Here is a 20,967-nt window from a genome sequence, read left to right as displayed (position 1 = left end):
GAGATAAACTTGCAACTCATGACTTGGAAAATGGGCTGTAATTGAAACAGTGATTCAAATTAGCCTGAAAAACACACGATTAAGAACATTTCAAAAAAACTACCTGATTGCCCTAACATCTCTTTAAAAAAAGTGTTAAAACACCAGTTAATCCGGTCAACAAATTCAAAAATTGACCAGAACATGTGTATTAAAGGGTTATCAGAATGAGGCGAGCCGGATTATCCTAGATTAATTACACCGGATTATTTGAATAAAGCAGATCAGATCTAAACTTTTTTGATATTTTGATCCAAGGCCTCTAACATTTTAATTGACATATCGTTTTTTTTGGAAATACATGGGTAGTTTGGTGGTGGACATCAAACTAGTTTTATTTCTCGAATTCCTCCGTAGCGCCTTGATGTAGGTACACGAACCACCCGGTTACAAACTTCACACATCAACACAATTGACATCTACACAAAATTCAGAATTCTCCCTTCCAAAGTTCAGTGTTCAATGCTAATGAGTGGAATATAAATATTGAAATTTATTTTTTTCTGTGCAGATTATGGAAATCGGAGACTAGAGGCCAGAAGCCCACGCTAGTTTTGTATGCTACCATAAGTACAACATCCTTTTTGATATGTTGTCTTCCAGTGAGCTGTGACGTATCTCCCCGAGAAGCCCTTTTCTCCAGACACCCTAAATTGCCACGTGAGATTGCAACGTCTTCTAAAATCCTAAAAGTCACTCCCCTTGCACACCTCACTGCTGACTCCTCGATTGGCCCCATACGCATTTAGACAAAAGTGCTTCACATTGAAACGTCGACTAGTCTCGGTGTTGCTTAGCAAGAAGCACACTAAATGTGACCTGGTCTGAGGGAAACAAAACGAAAAGTGATCATGATTTATGGCATTTCGGCGGGAGTGGAAATTAATGGAGGGAGGAGGGGGACTAGTACGAAATACTAAAAAAATTTCCCCAAATGTTGGAGGGCTTTTAAAAATGCAAGGGATCGGCCAACTCGGAGATTACCCAGGGAGACTTGCAAGGGATAAAACTTTGACCTCGTTTTTCTCGAATACCAGGGCTCAAAAAACTGAATACATATTTGGAATCAGCATTTTCTCAGCTTTCCATTGATATAGGTCACGTCCCATAACTCCAAACTGACTCCATGAGCTGCTCTAGTAAGCTCGTGCAGATTTAGGTGGACTAACGATCTCGATAGATGTCTAACATCTGCCTCAAGACCACTTCTCAACTGTTCATCAAACATTCCAGATCAATTCCAACCACAACAATTCCAGTCGCATAAAAATACTTCCTCTAGAAACAAGGTGTTCACGTTCCTTCAACGTCAGCGATCGGTGGAGGTGAGGTGACAAAAAAACTAATGCCGAAACACGAGTGTAGTGTGTTGTTGTGTAAACAGAGGTGAGAGGAACAAATAATAGTAGTTGAAGGGGGGAATTGGTGAACTTGATCAGGGGAGATAGAACACACGTGAAATTGCTTCCGTAAAAAGTGATCAGGTCCAAATTGGTCTGACTTCTGGTGCTGTTTTTGTGATGCCGATTGATCTAGAATTCTAAAAAAAAGCTTCAGGCCGAGGGGTGACTGATAATTAGTTAATTGGTGTATCAGGAACCGATCGTACTTAGAGCGACAGTCTAATTCAAACTAGACATCCGATCACACAGATCTAGCTCCTTTGCACTTTGTCCCTTTACATTATTTGTCGTGACTTTTTCTAATTTTTTTCTGCTTTTTCAATTTTTCAATTCCCCTTCTTATTTCTATCCCCCACAACATTCCTCTAGATAATACATAGAGTTTGGCTTTTCTGTAAAGAATGAAAAGGCAATATCTCAATCTCTGAAAGAAATGAGGAATTTCTAGTTTCATGCGCTCAACCACCCATACATCCACGTGTCGCCCACCCGCTTCCACGTGAATCCGTGGTAAATGTGCACCCGAATGTCGAAACACGGTACAAAGGTCTAGACCAAGAACACGAGGGAAGAAGAGAAGGATAATCTGAGGAATCAGGGGAGGTTATGCAAAATTTCGGAATAATATGGCATTGAGGACGACGACGACGTAGATGGTCGAAACAATATGCGGTCGAAATGTGCGAGGAATCTGGAGAAAGAAACGGCGTCAGGGAAACAAAACTTTCGAATTTTTTTCGCGAAAAAGTAAAATTTTCGACTATCATTCAGAATTGGAAGAATTTCTGAAAAATTGAAAACATTGGTTCATTTTTTGAAGCTGGGCCTTCGGGCCTTTCCGGACCGGCCAAGCCATAAAAAGTATCAAGTTTATCAGTTTCAGTGGAGGGAAACGTATTTCTTGATATGTTCACCAATGCTCAAAGAGTGCTCTGTAACTGTCCGAACTCCATCCTTAATCAATTTCAAATCACCTCTCTCCCATCATACATACTTGGTACCAGCACCATCCAGGTACCGCCCTCACATCACCATCTCAATTAATCACTCTTCTCCTTCTTCCCCCAATAAACCATCTCATTCTCTCACGCATAATAAAGAGTGGTGCTCGGTGCCAGGGTGACTCTCCCCCTCGCACCCGCCGTGGGCGGCACCGTGCTCCCCTTTACCGGTACCACCAGCACTCTCTCTCGTCCCGCGCACCACGACGATGATACATAGTGAGGGAAGGAGAAAACGGACAGAGAGGGAACAGATGGGAATCGGGGGGCACCGAAATGGAAAGGGCGCCCGGCGCGCTTTTGTGTAGAGGAAAGGGTGGATGGTGGCAGGCACAAGGGCTGGCACTGCCATGTACTTTTTGTGTGAGAGATGGTAATGGGATGGGGCGTTCGTTTTTTGTTAAGCAGTGAAGGGAGGAAATGACGGGGCCTAAGTAGGGAAGGGCATCCATTCGCACTTTTGATCTACGACACGATTTCTGCAAATTAGGGGGAATCCCATTACACTCTCTCCTTGGTCTAGTCGATGACCGTTTAATCACCGTGATTCAAAAAAAAGAAAGAAGGAAATTTGGAAGAGGGGTGTCTGCTGCTGCAAACAAGGACATCTGGCGCGTATGTTTGTATACAAGACACGAAATGAAACGAGACACAAGCCAGGAGACGGGGGTCAAATTATTTTCGTTATTAGTAAAGCTACAAATGCTAGTTGTATAGTAGTACTACTGGCATATGTGCCAGTCTGAAGAGATTTTAGTACAGATCTCTAGGGTTGGCTCAGGTGGAACATGTACCAGTTGTATAGTCGAGGTAGATGAGCCTGTCAGAAAGTTTGTGAGATAGTTGAGGGGTTTTCAATTTGTCTGTGTATGAAGATGTCTGGCTATCAGCCCAGTTGATCACAAGACTATGCTAATTCTATTCATAGACCTCTCCTCTGTGTTCGGTAGATCAGTAAGAAAGTGTATGCTAATGATCATGGATAGTGATCATCAGACAGCTTCGCCTTCAATTGATCAAGACCACACCGATTCAGATGACGCGAGGAAGGAGAAAATTCTGGTTACTCTTCTGCATAATTGTGAGGACAATAGTGGTGTCTTGTTGTGATGATCATAGAGTAATTTTTCTTTGGAAAATTCAGGAGGGACTTCTAGGACAGGTATAAGTAAAAGTATGGGGAACAAAGAAAACACAGGTACATCGCTAAGCAGATGATAAAAAATTGTTCATTGATTTCTAAATGGTTTTCTATTCTAGCAGAAATTGAAAGTAAGTGAACTTTGACGAATAGGGGGACAAGGGGGTTCCCCAACAGGTCAAGTAGTTCGCTTAAGGGGAGACAAAGAGGAGAGAAAATGTTTATAGGAAAGGGAAAAAATGACCTTACTTTAAAATGTTGGCAGATTTTTTCAACTAGTAAAAAAACAGAAAAATTCTGAGAAATTGTTACCTTAGGCCTGTAATAGAGGCGTACCTAGCGGTGTCTGTTCGCATCGGTATATCTCGGTTCCTAAACAAAATATCAAAAAGTTGTTAACTGACAAAATATAGCTTATTACTCATAAAATATTTTTTCAGTTTGAAAAATTAACAAATATTTAAAGACAGCAGATATAGGATGGTCCAAACTCTTGCTAAGTGTTGACAATGCCTGTAGGTCCAGTCGAAGACCAGGACACAGTCATAACCCAGGGAGACCCCCTGTATGCGCCGTATGAGCCCCGGTTCCGCAGAACCTTCGGATAAGCTATGCAAATGACAAAACAGTACACAGTTTCTCAATGACCCGTTTATTAGGATGAAGATTTGGGACAAGAGAAGGGGGAAAATCCATCGACAGGAAATGTGGAGCAAAATGTGTAGGAGTAAAACCCCGCTCCCTTGTGGGATGCGAGGAAACCTTTCGGTTCTCCTTCCTGTCAGGTAAAACCTGTTACGTAGAGTTTCGTAGAGTTTTGTAGAGGTTTTGTAGAAGGTTTAGAGGGGAAAAACGAGGGGAAGGAGAACAGATAAAAGGGGATAAAATAAGGGAAAAAATGGGGGAAAAATCCGTCACCAACGGACCGCAACGTGACGTAAAAAGTAGTAGAAGTTGCGGTGGCGAGGAGACTCGGCAGGCAACGCGCGTTGGCCTAAAAAGGCTGTGGGTTGCCTGCACATCTAAGTCTCGCGACGAACGGGATACTGTAGACAAATGCGCGCGCCGTTTAAATAATGAGGCGCGGCAATAATTTAGTAGAAATTGGTAGAATTGACCGATTTCGATGGAATAAATCGGGGAAAGGCGATCATAAATAAAGAGGAATAACTGTGTGAGAGTTCGGCTCATAATTTCGGGGGATTTTGCGGGGAAAATCAATGTGACCCGGAATTATCGAGTCGTAAAGTTGGCAGTTTTATCAAGAGGCGTTAAACTGACAACACTCCCCGGGGGAGGAGCAAGAGAACGAATCATGACTGTGATAAGGACTTGTAGAACTACATCCGCGTTGCGACGAATTATTACTGTCGTTTGACGTAGTTGACGGTGGAATCATAGTCAGTTCATGACTTGGGTTCGAATTGTAGCTTGTAGATGGGAAAACTCGAAGTTCTACTACCTTAAACAGACCGTCCGTCGATGCACCATGTTGACAATGCCTGTAGGTCCAGTCGAAGACCAGGACACAGTCATAACCCAGGGAGACCCCCTGTATGCGCCGTATGAGCCCCGGTTCCGCAGAACCTTCGGATAAGCTATGCAAATGACAAAACAGTACACAGTTTCTCAATGACCCGTTTATTAGGATGAAGATTTGGGACAAGAGAAGGGGGAAAATCCATCGACAGGAAATGTGGAGCAAAATGTGTAGGAGTAAAACCCCGCTCCCTTGTGGGATGCGAGGAAACCTTTCGGTTCTCCTTCCTGTCAGGTAAAACCTGTTACGTAGAGTTTCGTAGAGTTTTGTAGAGGTTTTGTAGAAGGTTTAGAGGGGAAAAACGAGGGGAAGGAGAACAGATAAAAGGGGATAAAATAAGGGAAAAAATGGGGGAAAAATCCGTCACCAACGGACCGCAACGTGACGTAAAAAGTAGTAGAAGTTGCGGTGGCGAGGAGACTCGGCAGGCAACGCGCGTTGGCCTAAAAAGGCTGTGGGTTGCCTGCACATCTAAGTCTCGCGACGAACGGGATACTGTAGACAAATGCGCGCGCCGTTTAAATAATGAGGCGCGGCAATAATTTAGTAGAAATTGGTAGAATTGACCGATTTCGATGGAATAAATCGGGGAAAGGCGATCATAAATAAAGAGGAATAACTGTGTGAGAGTTCGGCTCATAATTTCGGGGGATTTTGCGGGGAAAATCAATGTGACCCGGAATTATCGAGTCGTAAAGTTGGCAGTTTTATCCAGAGGCGTTAAACTGACAACACTAAGGGTGGTCATCTATTACAGGTTTCGCGGAAGCAACATAGGGATTCTGAAAGTTCAGCAATGTAAGATCCCAATAAGTTTATTGAAGTTTCCAATAAATTTCAAAATCAACTAAGAATTTACAATTTAAACAAAAGTGTAGCGGAGTTGCGCAGTCGGAAATCGAAAGTCGGAATGCCGACCTCAATTTATAGTAGTTGGATTGTAAAAAAATAAGCATGTAAAAAATTGGATTGCTTACCAGTTAGTAAACGAACGTTGTGCTGATTTAATATTTTTAATTTCCAATTCGAGTGATATCGAATTCGCAACTTGTGAACGAGTGATTCTTTGTCTATAACGTATAGTTCCCAGACATTATGAAGAAAAATTGGTCTATTTTGTCGTTGGGAAAAACTTTCGTGACGTTAGTTTTCTCTAAGCGGTTTTTGAAAATCAAAGTATCAACACAATAAAGAAAACTGCACAAAAAATTGAAACCGATGTAGATCTTACAATAATAATAATATTTCATCAGGAAAAAACGACTATTAAAAATCCCATAAAACTAATCTCTCTCCAACTTCTCTCTCTATTTTTTATCCTTCCGCCGCCAATGTTATCAGAATCGTAAACCTTTTCCTTCTCCCTTGCAATACATACCGTTTCGTTCTTCCCCCTCTTCCCTTTATGACGTTGCAAAATCGGGAGAGAACACAAAAGCGAAAGGAGATGGAAGGGGAAAATAATGGAAAATGGTTTTTTTCAGATAATAAAATATTGGATTTGAATTGGATAGTAAAAAAAACGAAGCATGTAGAAAAAAATCGAAAAAAAGAAAGATAAAAAAGATTGCCGAAAGCATCAAAAATTTTTTTTGGGGGAAGACCTTTGGTTTTGATTGGGAAAATAATGGAATTGGATATTTTTAGAGGGTGCAACAGCAGAAAGATACTAAAGAAATTTGTTTCTAGGGGCTTGACTGGAGAACACAATATCTGAACTGTACCGGTAATTTTATACAGAATAATCAAATATCTGAAGGATTGACAGCTAACTAAGAAAGGTCATGAAGTCAGTTTGGAGAGACTTATATTATTGGAAAGCTGAGAAACCGCTGATTCTGAATATATAATCAGTTTTTGCACTGGAGGCCTGGTATACAAAGTCAAATTTAAGAAAATAAAAATAAAAGAAATATGGTTTGATTTCTATTTATCTGCAATTTTTCGCGTGTTAAAAAAGTAATAATTCTTTATTTTTCCGAACGTTGACCTCGTTTTTCTCGAGTACCAGGCCTCGAGGGCGAAAACTGAATGTATATTTGGAATCGGCGTTTTCTCAGCTTTTCAATGATATTTTTCACGTCCCATAACTCCAAACTGACTCCATCACTTTCCCTAGTAAAACTACTAGAGTACAAGAAAAGGTGTAAACCACTATGTTCTTCCTATCAATAACATATGGCGATGAAAACTGAAATACCATCTTAATACGAATTAAATTTCAGATTATTCTATGATTCTGAAGCTCAAACTTTATCAGATGCAGTTTTACGTGTGTCTAGTTTGAATCCGACCATAAACCTTTTTGACCGTCCGGATCAAAATTAATATGTTTTACTCTACCAGCAGCGATCAAAAAGATTATTTGGTTTATTCGGCAAACCTAAATTTCAGTTTTCTCATTTTAAAGTGAGTCATTCTGATCTCGATTTGAGCCTCATCTTTTAATCTCATGACTTGTTCTTTTTTTCCAATCAGAAACCATGTGAATGTATATGATAAGCTATTGGAAGCAGCAGCAGAAAAAATGGAAACCAGAAATCTTTCGCTCGCTTTTTCATTCCGATCGAAAGTCATGACAATCTGTATACAATGTCTCTCCCTGATTTCGTTCACATGTCAGACATGTGAACATCTCAGAAATCGGTGCAAAACCGATTCAACAAAAATATAAATACACAAAATTCACTATGTGCAAATAGGGAATAGAGTGGCGGGTGTTGAAAAAATGTGTGTGTTTGGGTATGGGTAAATACGGGCGGTCTCCTTTTTTGGGTAGGTCATGAAATTGAGTGCTACCGGTCGAGACTGTAGAAGAGCACTGATCATTGAGTACGAAAAATGTCATGTGAGAGAACTTGGAATTGATGTTATAACAGACAGTCAAACTCATTTATTCCTCCGAAACTAAAATACCATCGAGTTCAGAAAGCTCCACAGCCAAGTTGTCGATATCTTTGAGTAGGTCATTGGTAAGCGTGTCGATCTGAAAAAATTGGGTTTGGGACATCTGAGCAACAAAGTCTTGGATAACACATAAAATTCAAATTTCAGAGAAAATATATAAACTGAGAAATCTCAGTTTTACGTTTTGGGGAACATCCTTATAGTGATTAGGGCCAAAACGGTAAACTAAACATAAAGTTTTTTCTAGAAAAGATATCAACAAACGGTAAAGTGCATAAGAATCAACATATTTTAACTACCTTGGTGCCAAATTTCAGAGAAAATCAACTGTTTTTAACTACAGTCTTGCGAGGCGTAAGGTCGCGGAAACGCGCTCCGTCTCACAAAGATTGACACGGTGCCAAATTCTAATTTACCAATTTTGCTCAAATTTGCCATTTATTTGTTGTATCTTTTAATATGAACCGTGACGCGCACGCAACGCCACGTGGAATAAGTTCACATCTGTTCGTTGCGGACCTTACGCCTCGTACTGCTTATTTTAGGCACCCAGAGTTTCGGTTTCCTTACCGCCTCATATTCCAATTTACTCGTTCCCAAAAACTCCTCCAATTTATTAAGTGCTCCTTCCAAGTTATCCTCATTCTCTCCATCGGTTGCCCCAAAATTCACCATCAGATCTCTGGTTTTTAGAATAGCAGCACGTTCGGTTTTGGTTAGAAGTTTCGGGTTTTCAGGAGTTTGGATGTCAGAATCTTCTGGAATCCAGATGACATCCGAGTCATTGCTGATAATCGATGAATATGATGAATCTGAAAATTAGTTTCAGATTCCTCAGAAGAAGCTTGACGGCTAACCATTTGTTTCCGTTTTTTGTTTTTTATTCTTCTTTTTCATTTCTTTGTTCTCTTTCCTGGAATTAACACGGTGAATATAAAGTCAAGCTGAAATTCCTTGAACTCACTCATTTTTTGACATCTTCATTGGACGATTTCCAGCGGCGCTAGCTCTAACGCTACTCATTGTTCTAGGAGAAATATATAGTCTTGAAATGTGGATTGTTCAGAAAAGTAGAAAAGTGGTCACGTTCTCAAAGGTCAAATTCAATTTCAGAGGGGTTCACGGGAAATTTAAGAGAGGTCATCCAATTGACTCTGAAAAAAAGTTGTTATCAAAAAAAGTTATACTTGCAAACCGGGTCGGCCCGTATCGGCCCGGATTGCAACTATGCATTTTTGCAGAACCGAAGCAGTATCTGGTTTTCTGGATGAACTCAATCTAGGTCAAGTCCAAGTCCATCGCAGACACAACCCACTTCCGATTCCATTAACCCCACTTTTTTACATTCTTTTCAGTCCACTTGATGTTTTATTTTGGTCCCATTGTCTCCTCCATCCAATGAGTCTCTGCCTAATTGTAGTGAGTTGTACCATTTCTGGGGCTCCTATCAAGACCCAAAAAAGATAGAAGTGAGGAGTATATACAGAGAGAGGGTCCATCTCTCTCTCTTCTCCTTTCCCTTCCCATACGACGAATCCTAATCAAATTGCTGGGCACATACACACACATACTCCTCTCCTTCCCAATGCCCCTCCCATACAACGTGTCGCTTTTCCACTCTCTCTCATTCTTTTTTCGTCGTCCGGGGCCCGCCCGTTTTTCGGCTTCTCCCGTCGAATCATCCAGTGGCCCATTCGATTTTTGTCAACGTCTTCTACTTCTTCTTTTTTTGGGAGTCTTCGGGTTCTCTCGGTTTTCTGTGTCTTTCTAAGTCTTTTGTTGGTTTTGGTCAGTGTTTTTTGGGGACTCCCAAAAGTTACTAGTTGACCAGTACCCAGTACCTCTATTCTATTGGTCAGGATATTTGTCACTACCGCGTGTCGTCTTAAAGTGAAAGATTGGAACATAGTGTCTAGTTGTTAGAAAAACCGTAACCGACAACCGTTTTTTTACCTCCACAGAGAATAGTTCTAGAAATAGTTCAGATTGCGTTCATCTAGCTTATAGTTTTGCTTGACCGCAAGTCACAAATACTTGTTAAAAAACAGAAAACGACACTTTGCTCTCATTTTTCATTTTTCATCTGAAATCTGATACTTCTCTTCTTTATGTAGAGTTTTCTTGACGAATAAGATAATCAAGAGCCTATGAATCTAAAGAAAGAGGTTAGAAGACGTTTATTTGCCTAGAAAGCCCAAATCACGGTGTCGCTGATTCTAATTTTATTTTATGGGAATCATGGTACATAACTATCATAACTACATCTTTTTGGCTTGCATTATTGAAAAAACTACATAATTCAACTTAGTTAATCTTACTGTAACCTTCAACTTAGTTAATCTTACTGTAACCTTTATAAGTTCTTCTGACAACTTGAACTTTTGCTGCAGCAATAATGCAATCAACGATCGGTGGTTTAGTTCTGATAAACATTTTTCATTGTATGGTTATCATAGAACCAAAAAGCATCTTGGATGTACTAAGCAGTTGGTCTATTTACCGTAATCTTAATTACTGGCATCGGACTCGTAGGACTTGACAAACTTTACTAGAATACACTTTTTATGAAACCAGTACGGTAGTCACTCCATGCAATTTTAGATCAACTCACTTTTTTTTCTACAGTACTAAGCTTACTTAATACTAATACAGGCCATCAACAGTTTAGAAACTCAAATCTTAGAACAGCGACTTGGTTCTCCAATTTTCTGATTTCAACTGTTTGTGTACCTTTTCTTACAGCCTGTTTTGAGAAATTTTCTAAATTTTTCCTTCTCTTTGAACTTTACTCTTTTTCATTAGCTCTGATTGAAAACTAGCCACTTCTCATCTCCTCTCTCCATCTGAAAAACGGGAATAAATAAATTTCCAGCCACTTTACACATCTCCTTCAAATATATTCCTCCCCCATCTCTTTTTTCGAGCATCCTCCTCCCGTCCGTGTTGTGAAAAGTTGTTGTTTTCCGGTTTCACTCTCTCTTTTTCTTACTCACTCCTCCTTATGCTTCTGCTTCTTCCTCAAAACACTTTGCTCTTCTTCTCCATCTCCTTCGTCTTCTTCTCAGTGTGACGACGAGGCCATCATCATCGAGAAGTGCGAAACGGAATAGGAGTAGATGGAGAACTTGTCACCCCACAAAATTTGTTTATTTATTTTTTCCTGAGAAAAAAGAGATAGAAGTTGTCATACACAGAACTGGTGTTCGATTTATCTTCATTTTTTTGTGTTGTTCAGTGGTTTAAGATGGGTTAGACTAGTCTGAATGTCTAATGTTGTGATGGATGATGGCCTAGAGCTTTCATTTTTCTAGCAGTGAAGTTAGGGATTGAGAAGTATTCGAGAGTAAGATATAATATCATCACATTTCTTATTGGAAACATTGGTTACTGACTTCTGAACTTGGTGGCTGATTCTTAGGATTTTCATTCTCCAATTTCATGAATGTTCTTTTTTTAGTGGTACTCAACTGTGTTTTTTATAGCTAGTGTCTAATTAAAGTTTTTGAAATTTTAACAGAGATACCAGAGCAAACTTGAATGCACAGAGAATATAACATGAAGTTGCTAACTGACACGTCGGAAAGGTAATGACTTGTCAGTGGTTCAAACCAAAGATATAGGTCACGTCCCATAACTCCAGACTGACTCCATGACCTTCCCTAGTGAAACTGTATAGCCAAACCAAACCGTTTCACGTTAATCTGCTTATTAACAATTTTTTTGAAAATATTTGGTATTGTTTTACCGAGCCTGATCTAAACTAAAAATGCTCGATGTGGATTTAGTAAAACTCAATTTAATTTACATAGTACCGTAAAACATGACATAGAGGTGCACTCACAGACCAGAGATGACAGAGATGTAAGTTCAAAATGATATATTTTGGCTTTATACGATAGTTATGAACCTTTCATTAGTTGAAAAAGGTTGATAGCTTTGAGCCCAACAGAACTTTTCCTAATATGTTTACAGGGTGATATGTAGATTCGAACTTGCAACGTCCAGAAAATAAAAGTTATTCAAAAAAAAGTGTCACCCAACAAACCGAGCAAAACTCAAACACAAAAAACCGAAGAAACATTTTTTGCGTGTTGCACAATAAGTATGAGCATCCTCTTTTCACTCTCTGAGACCCCTCCCTCTCTTCCTCCTCAAATCAATGCAACGAAAAAGAGGAACTTTTTGTGGTGCTCCCTCCTCCCGAAAAGAGCCCATCCCCTCTAGAGAATTGACCCTTCTTTTGAAGAAGAAGGAGCACCACAACCAACACCATCGTCTTCTTATTTTTACACACACAACCATAGTCACACATCCATTCCGGACGGCGGTGGTGGTGGTGGGAGAAGAGGACGACACCCTCTCCGACGGCTTAGCACATAGAACTTATGCAAATTGTTTAACCACCGATACTACTAGTACATATCCAATTTGGTATGGTGTTGGTAGAAGCGGCTTTTCGGAATTTCGAATCAGCTTCTTTTTTTTTGGGGATGCTCGATTACTTGTAAATTTACCGAACACTCTTTTCCCGGTTGTATCCTTGCAATATTTTGTACGCTCAGATCAGCTGTTTCCTCTTTTTGTCCATCTTCCCAAGTAATCTCATCTGAACTTTTAATACACTTTTCTAAGTTTAAAAAGTCCAAAGTTCCGACTACCTGTAATCACATATTTCACCCAATGTCATTTTCCTTAATTCCAACAAATTTTCTTGTTTTTGACGGCTCAGTCTTGTTCCTCGATCGAAATAACTCTGTTTGAAATTTCCAGAAGTTCAGAAACATTTTTGACCGGTTATTTTTATCTCGTACAGTTGGAATATCTCTCTTTGATGATTTTTATTCAATTTTTCAATTTCTTGGCTTTAGTAACGTTATCGAACGTTTTTATAGTGTCTACCTTCCCAATTTTTATTTGTTACTGGGTTGTAGCAATAATAAGATTTTCTAAATAGTTTACAGAAGACCATCTATGCAAGCTCCTGTTTAAAAACCAACAAATAATTTAAAAAATCTAATTTAAGAGCAGGATAGTAAGAAATTACTATATTTTCAGATTTCCCTATAATTTCTAGCCTAAAAACGTTCCCAAGAAAAAAAATCTGCGTCTCTTTCTTCTTAAAAAATGTTTGGTGACGCTCTCCCATGAGACCCAGTTTTGTCGGCCTAGGTTCAAACGAGATGTGCAAAAAACCCAGAAAACTGACCCAGAACTTTCCTCTGCAAGACATAACTTATGACAGATATCCGATTCTCATGATGTCTGAATGAGCTAGTGTTAGCCAGCCTAGTCATCTTCCAATTTATTTAGGTTGATTTTCTTATGAACAAAGGAACATGCCTCCCATATGACAGTCGAAAAATTTAAGTATGTATATTTTTTAAATATCATTAAAAGAATTACTTTTATTAAGAACAAACAATTAGAAAGGTCCGCCGACTTAATTTTAATTTTTAACGCATCAGAAAAACTTTTGACCGGGAATTTTATCGATTAGAAATAGAGAATTTTATCGATTAGAAATATATTGAAATATCCCTGACGAGTGATCTTATATAAAACATGAGTCGTCTCGAAAGACCGGGTATTGAGTGTGTTTACTGTATATTTCTTTGCTAACAAGAATCAATAATAAGTCGTTAATAATATACGTTTTTCTTTCATTTTCTCCAGTTTCCCCCACCCCGTTCCAAACCCATCATCTCATCCACCCGTTTATTTACTTTTTCCCTCGTTTTTCCTATCCAAATTGTATTCCACTCCTTCTTATTCCAACAGCTTTCTCTCTTTGAAAAAAGTGAGAGAGAGAGGTCTTCTTCTTCTTCATCTGCCAAGGGGGTCCTTCTTCTCGTTTTCGTTGCATATCTCAGCTCCCCACGTTTTTTCTTACTACTTCCTCTACTTTTTTCACTTTTTCAAGCATTTCTCACAATCCATACTTTTATCCAAAAAGGTATCACACTATTTTTATGGTTCCAACTTTCTCTGGCCATAAGAATCAATTTTCGACCTCTAGGGTGCCCAATCTTGTAATCTGACTCCTTAGCTATTTTTGGCGGGATGAGAGCTCAGATTCGGTCAATGGAGACTTTTTGAGTCTTGTCTATTTGAGAATGTGTATGTGTTTGCGTGATATTCACCGTAAGGCTGTTATCATTTTATTTTGTTCAATTTGAGCCGTTGTTGTGGTTCACTTTCATGTTTTGAACATTATTGTTTTGAACATTTTTCATTAAATTACAGTCGTTCAATCAACTGAAGTTTTAACAGTTTCGTCTTTGAAACTTTCAAAACTGGGCAAATTGTTTGAGTGGTTGTTCGAAATGTGCGATATTTGAAACATGGCTCAACTATAATTGAGTAATCCAACAAATTATAAGACAGAAACGTGATTCAGTGTACGTGCCATCTGTAACCTATTTTATTCTTCAAAAAGCCTTACCCTCATTTTGACAGTTTTTGGCTCAATGTTCCATTTCTCCTCCCGATTTTACAAACCAGCCCCTGTCTTACTCAACAACTCATTCGTTTTCATTTTTTCAACCGCGCCACACATCGTCCCGTTTGTCCTCATTTTTCCGCCGTCAACTCAAAACCCATCAAAACTAAAATCCATCTGTCTGAACAGTGAATGACTTCCGTTTGGTTTTGGAGCTCAGTTTTTTCTGATGCTTTTGAATTTTCAAATGGGGAAATTCTGGGGAATTTTTTCTTTTTGACCATGTGGTCTTTGAGTTTTATGGGTATTAGTCTAATGGGGTTGTCAGGGGAAAAATGACTAAAGTAAGAGTGTAAAAAGAAAAAAGTTACTGTAGCTAAACACTTTCGGACAAATTTTTGAGTGATTGTTTGAATATTTGAAACATGGCTCAACTATAATTGAGTAATCCAACAAATTATAAGAAACACAACTTTATTTGTATTTCAATTATTATAATTAGACTCCCACTCATACAATTTGCCCAGCCCAGTCTCAGAAAGTCCTGATGATTTTGCAATATCTCATTTAATCGATTTTTCTCCCAGAATCTTTTTCGACTTTTTCCAGAAGACGTTTAACATGAAACGTCTTAGTTTGGGCTTCTAATTTCCGGAGATCGCGTTTCTCAGCGTCTTCATTTTTGTCTCCAAAGTCTTTGTCTTTGCTTCTTTTCTCTTCATCGCCACAACCAGAAAATAAATTTCAAGAGTCAAGACTAAGCAACAAAAACAACAAAAATTGGGTTGGGCAGCCCAGAATTCCAATTTCTCTTTGTTTTAGTTTATTCAACATTTTCATTTTCTCTATACACTCATTTGAGTGAAATTTCACTTTACTTTTTCTTAACTTGACTTTTTCTTAGGCTGACTAAAAAAGACTAACATAAGCAAAGGCAGGGCTAAAAATAGCTTTAACTAGGCTGATCTGGAATCGGTAACACCTGGACTAGACTCAATTAGTCTAGGATTTATTTTTGCTAAAAAAACAAAAGCTTCTTCAATCAATATGTTCCAATTCTGATTTCTAAGTAATAAAATAAGTTTTCCTCTGTATTCCCTCACTTCGTCATTTCTTACTCCAGCTGTTCTTTATTATTTTTCCGTAGAACTTTTTTTTCCGGCTCCATAAATATTGCAGTATTTTCAAATTGAAAATCTGGTTGGAGAGTTCGAACTAATTATAGTTCCTGGGTCTATTTTTTAAAAGGAACTTTAATTCTTCTTCCAGAGTAACTTGCTATTAAAGTGATGTTGAAACAAATTCAAGACGCTTACCACTTTTTAATAATATTTAAAACAACGGATCTCATTCTAACATTCTCTTTATCTTTTATGATGTTAATTTAATTATTTCAAACTATTTTTTCGACTCCACCCTCTTTCCAACATAAAAACAAACTAAACTCATTCATGATCATCAGACTATTATGACTCTATTCTTTTTTCTTATTTAATTGGTGGAAGTTGATGCTCATTGGAATCTATAATCTATCATTATACTCGACTTACTTTTTCGCTCTCTTGTTTTATACTTTTTACTTCTTGGTAACTCATGAAAATGTCTATCAACTTCATCAAAATGTTTGAAAAACTGCTGAAATCTAGTGTTACTTATGATATCACTCGATGTGCACTTATTCGAGACATGTCTTGAATAATAATATTTTTTTATTTGATTCTTGTCAGAACGGAGTTTATTTTTAGTCTAGCGTCAATAATTGAATGATGTGGAAAATAGAAAGATCAGAATTAAAAACCTTACGAACCTATTACCCAGCGTGTTTTAAAGTTTGCTTTTTAAAATTGAAAGTGTCCTACACCGTTCCAACGTCTATCAAAGTATTTTATCAGAATAATGTCTGTCCTTAATACGTTGATTGACCTTTACTCTAATAAGGTTGTAAAAAACTGTGAAGTACTTTTCCCCTTAATTTAAATTTGCAACTTGGTTAACTAAGGCCCGTACGAAAAGTTTGTCCACTACAAGTGAATATCTAGACCTAAGTTACATGACTGAGGAATCTGAAACAGTTTAATTTGATTGAGACACTCTTCCAATTAAGCAACTTGAAAACTACGGTATTATTCTATCACACAGAGATGCAATCCAACGTGAGTTTGTAAACTAGTTGTTGTAAGAAATACGTTTACTAGGGAAGGCCATCGAGCCAGCCCTCGAGGCCTGGTATTCGAAAAAAAACCAGGTCAAAGTTTGGAAAAACAGCAAATTATTACCGTTTTAACACCCGAAAATTGCCAAAAATTTACAGAAATTTTCGCGTGTCAGAAATATAAAATTTTCCCACTTTCCCTAAAATTGATTCTCGAATACCAGGTCTCGAAGAGTTTCGTCTCCAAATTGTATGTGACAAAGAAACCTTCAAGTTCTTGATTCTGAAAATCCGGTTTTTCTATTTTTTACCTTTTCTATAGAAGCTCCTTTCTCCGATGTTCCCTCTACAACCACCCGGAAAATCCAACCCCTCATTTTCTGGCGGAGCTCAGTTGTGTCCCAACCCGAAATTGAGATGACCAAAAAGCGGATATAGGATAGGACAGAAAAGTAGTAAAACAAGTCCCCACGTCTACTAAATCACTTCTCAGTCCCTCTATCTAAGGGAGTAATAGTAATTATTCGTCGGAGGACGAGAGAGAGCCTTGTCGTAAACTTTTTTCTCTTTTTTTTCCATCCTGCTATTCAGAATCCCCCTCCCCCTCTTCACTAGACACAGATACACCTATGTGTGTGTGTGTCTGTCTGTGTGTCCGTCCATCCCTCATCTCCACTAAAACCAAGCCAATTGCTTTTCCTCCCTCTGTACACAACATATCCATGTTTGCTTTTTTCTCCCTCCCACTCCCTTTCTTCTCTGCGTCTCTACGTTTCCCGATCCCTCGTCTGGTCCCTAGATGGAGCAAAAGAAGCGTGTGAAACGAGAGACTGGGGGAGCCCCGAAGAGACGTAGTGAAAAAAAATGGGAAAGAAGCGGGCGGGTCCCCCCCCCCCCTCTTCTTGCTTGCTTTTTCTCATTCTAACAGCCCCTTCAGCAACAACATCCATCCCGGCCAGAATACCCCAACCATCAAAAAAGTTCTTAAGACTCCGCCCACTTTTATCTGTTGGGTGAGCCCCTCCCCCTACACCAGTATATTGAAATTCACAATTCTTCCCCTTCACTCTCTGCTATATTCCCTATTATCTATATTACTATAACTATGTGATTTGAATCGGAGATCCATAACAATACTGTATCAAAAATGCACGTTCGATATTTGCAGCACGAACACACCGGCACTGTCCAACTTCTCCTTATGCCTCTCTCCACAGCGGCTTCTTTTAAGAGTGCCAAGTGGTAAGTCTTTATTGGGTTAATAGGGGATTATGGTGGATCAAAAATTGCAGAAAATAGATGCGGAATTCCTATATTGAGAAAGCATTAACGGTTCAAAAGATTTAAGACTGAAAAAGGAGCGTCTGTGTACTTTGCATAGGTTTTAATGCAAAAACATAGATTTAGTAAATTAAATTACTGCTGTACTGGTCTTTGATTCATCGCCAACCCAGATTTTGCATACAACTGATTTTATATCTGATTTATGAATTCAATAACTTTTTACAAATCAATTTCGGTAAAGCAAAAACGGATAATTGGACCAATTAAGTTTAAAAAAAACCCAAAAGATATGTAATTCCCTGAAGCAATTGTTATATAGCTATAATGCTTAAGAATTCCGGCAAAGTCAACGTTTGAAGAATTAAAGGGATTCCAGGTTCAGCATCTGAATTTGGAAATAATTTTGAAGTTTATTCTGAATTTTCTTGGTGCTAGCAGGCCTATTAGACATGATCCCGTCCTTTTCAATCTTGACTCAACTCTTCCAGCCCTCTCTCTTCTTCAATTCTAGGTTTCTTCCAATTTTCGACACATTTTATTCTTCTTCTCCTCCCCTCTTCAGTTTCGATATATTGCCCAGTGAGAGAGCAAAGATATCAAATTTCGTTTCTTTCAAGAGGCCCTTCCTACCACATCTGGGATCCTCCTATTTTTCAGCCAGCCAGCTAGATAGCAGAGCCATGCCAATTTTGACACCATTGTTCGCGCCTCTCCACTTTTTTTTTTGTTTTTTGTTCTCCGGCAGCTGCTTCTGTGCACTTGTTGGCGAGTGATGGTTGAACAAAAAAGAGAGAGAATGGAAAAAAGTTGGAGAAGGGCCTTCGAAAAATGGAAGGGAATTTAATATACATACTTTTATGTATTCTCTCGTTTTTTTTGGTGATGGTGGTGGAATAAAGGGGAAGAGAAGAGCCAATTTTTGCATACATTAAATTCATGTGTGAGGGAGAGAAGTAACAAAAAGCAACACATGTGGTAAGGGAAAGGAAAAATTTGGGGTAGGGAGAAGTTTTTTAAACTTTTGGTGGGTACCAGCTTTAAAGAGCTGAAGATTGGGTGGTTGATAAAAAAGATGTCATGCAGAACTTGGAATTCAGTACTGACTAAAAAAATTCTACACTTGCAGTTTTTAGTTGAAAATGCCCAACTTTAAGAGTGTTCCATGGTAAAACTAACTGTCCCACAAAATAATTTTTTATGGGATCAAAAGACCTAGAGCAAAACTCCATTTTTGTAGTTGACAGCTTGTTTTCACGGACACTTCTTAGAGAGTTATAGTAATTTTAAGTCCAGAGCTCAAAAATTGCACGATTTTGCACGGAAATGGGTCGATTTGAGGGAGAAATAACTTTGTCGATACGTAACTTACTAGGAAGTGCCCGTACAAAAAAGTTGTCAACTATAACAATGAAGCTCTACTTGTATTTTGTATAGTCCATAAACACAATATCATCCACATGTCAATTACTGAATCTTTTTTACCCAAAGACAAAAATCCTGATTACAGGACCGAAGAGGAAGGCGAAGGAGAGTGCGACTCGGTGCCGCTGCCAATTCAGACGTTTCTATGGAGGCAGACAAAGTGAGTAACTGTAAAAATCACTGAAAACCACATGATTACCACTTTCAGTCCGTTTCTGGGCGACAAAATCGGAAAACTTCACGAGGCTTCCTGTGTGGTGAGTAACTTTTCATATTTCCCATGACTAAGCTAGGCCTACTGCCACAAAAAGTTAAGCACCACCACTAAAAATTTTATATAATCCCCCTCCATCTAAGAACTTGGCGCCTTCTTTTATTTTCTCCCCATACAACTTTCCATTCCTTTCTCTCTCTCTCTCTCTTCCAATCCCATCAAATTTGTCCCTTGGGCAATATTTTAAGCTCCACGAGTGTGTTTTTGCCTTCTTCACCAACCAGTAAGCACTAAAATGTGAGTGTATGCTCTTTTTTGGTGTGTTTAGAGAATTTGAAGGAGGAGGGGGAAAGAAAATCATGTCAAGCGGAAATACTTCAAGTGGAAGATTGGGAATGCGGGGTGGTGGTTTAGTGGTTGTGGAGCTGTGGTATTAGAAATTAGAAATCGAGATGGATCGGGATATGGAGACTGGAAATTGACTCTAGAAAAATATAAACATATATCCTTTAATTACAGACATTCGAACGGGTCGTCGTCCAAAACATCCTCCACGGATTATCTCCCTCGCTTAGCAATGCACTTGCTAGTGTTTCTAGATGGAAATTAGTCAGGGCGGCGCTACCGCACGTGATACAGGTACTTCTGATTTAATTTGAATCAAACTTTTATGAACTTTTTTAGTGCTGCGGTTCCTTGTTATCTGCAAATTCTGGAGAGAAGAAACTGCCGACGTCACTACAAAAAATACTGTATATTTTGCATTGGATGTTGATTGACTCGTCGGCTGAGTGTATAGAAAGTACTAGTACTAAAGAAGATCCAAACCCAACACAATCGCGAACGCAAGGCCTCTTCAACATTTCCACAATCCAACTCTTTATATATCTAATTGCTCCGCTAGCTGATATAATCACTGAAGAAGAAGTTGTTGATAACATCCGATTGGAATCCGGCCTTAAAATATGGCAAGCCATATGGCAGTTTCGTCAACCTGATATTTGGTGTTTCTCAGCTCCAGTTAAGCAGAGGCGAGATGAACTCCCACAGATTACATTTGCCCGGAGGCACAACCCAACACTCTCTGAAAACCAAGGAATCTACTTAGGAAAAGATGAAAACGCGCCAAGGCGGCCCAGCATAGTACCACCGCCGAAACCGCCAAGAACCGACGCGGCGGTGTTACATGAGAAGAGGAAGTTAGAAGAGGAGAAGTTGAAAGCGACGAAAAAGGATTATGTAGCGATTGAAATTGAACCGGAGAAGCCGAATCAGTTGTTAATTGATATGACACCAAAGGGGTTTGAGAGAACATCCTCTATTGTCAGAAGTGTCAGTGAATACAAAACCAATCTGTGTGGACAGAAGCAGCAGATAAGCAAGAGTAGGACGAGTGACGCGTTCGATGTCAGCCCGAGTGAGTTT

The 20,967-nt window shown here is 39.0% G+C and overlaps 1 protein-coding gene across 1 annotated transcript; it reads right to left on the bottom strand.

Moving 5' to 3' along the window:
- Positions 1–8,017: 8,017 nt before the first annotated feature.
- On the bottom strand, positions 8,018–9,054 carry GCK72_021964 (uncharacterized protein; the record flags this gene model as incomplete). The annotated part of the gene is made up of 4 exons (XM_003105173.2): positions 8,018–8,110; positions 8,602–8,843; positions 8,889–8,944; positions 8,996–9,054. The coding sequence occupies 4 exons, from the start codon at positions 9,052–9,054 to the stop codon at positions 8,018–8,020; spliced, it is 450 nt and encodes a 149-aa protein (XP_003105221.2).
- Between the last annotated feature and the right edge of the window lie 11,913 nt (positions 9,055–20,967).

This window comes from Caenorhabditis remanei, chromosome V (assembly GCF_010183535.1).
Source record: "Caenorhabditis remanei strain PX506 chromosome V, whole genome shotgun sequence".
Lineage (NCBI taxonomy): Eukaryota > Metazoa > Nematoda > Chromadorea > Rhabditida > Rhabditidae > Caenorhabditis > Caenorhabditis remanei.
Note: the sequence above shows the minus strand (reverse complement) of the source record. Positions and strands in the feature narration are given on the sequence as shown.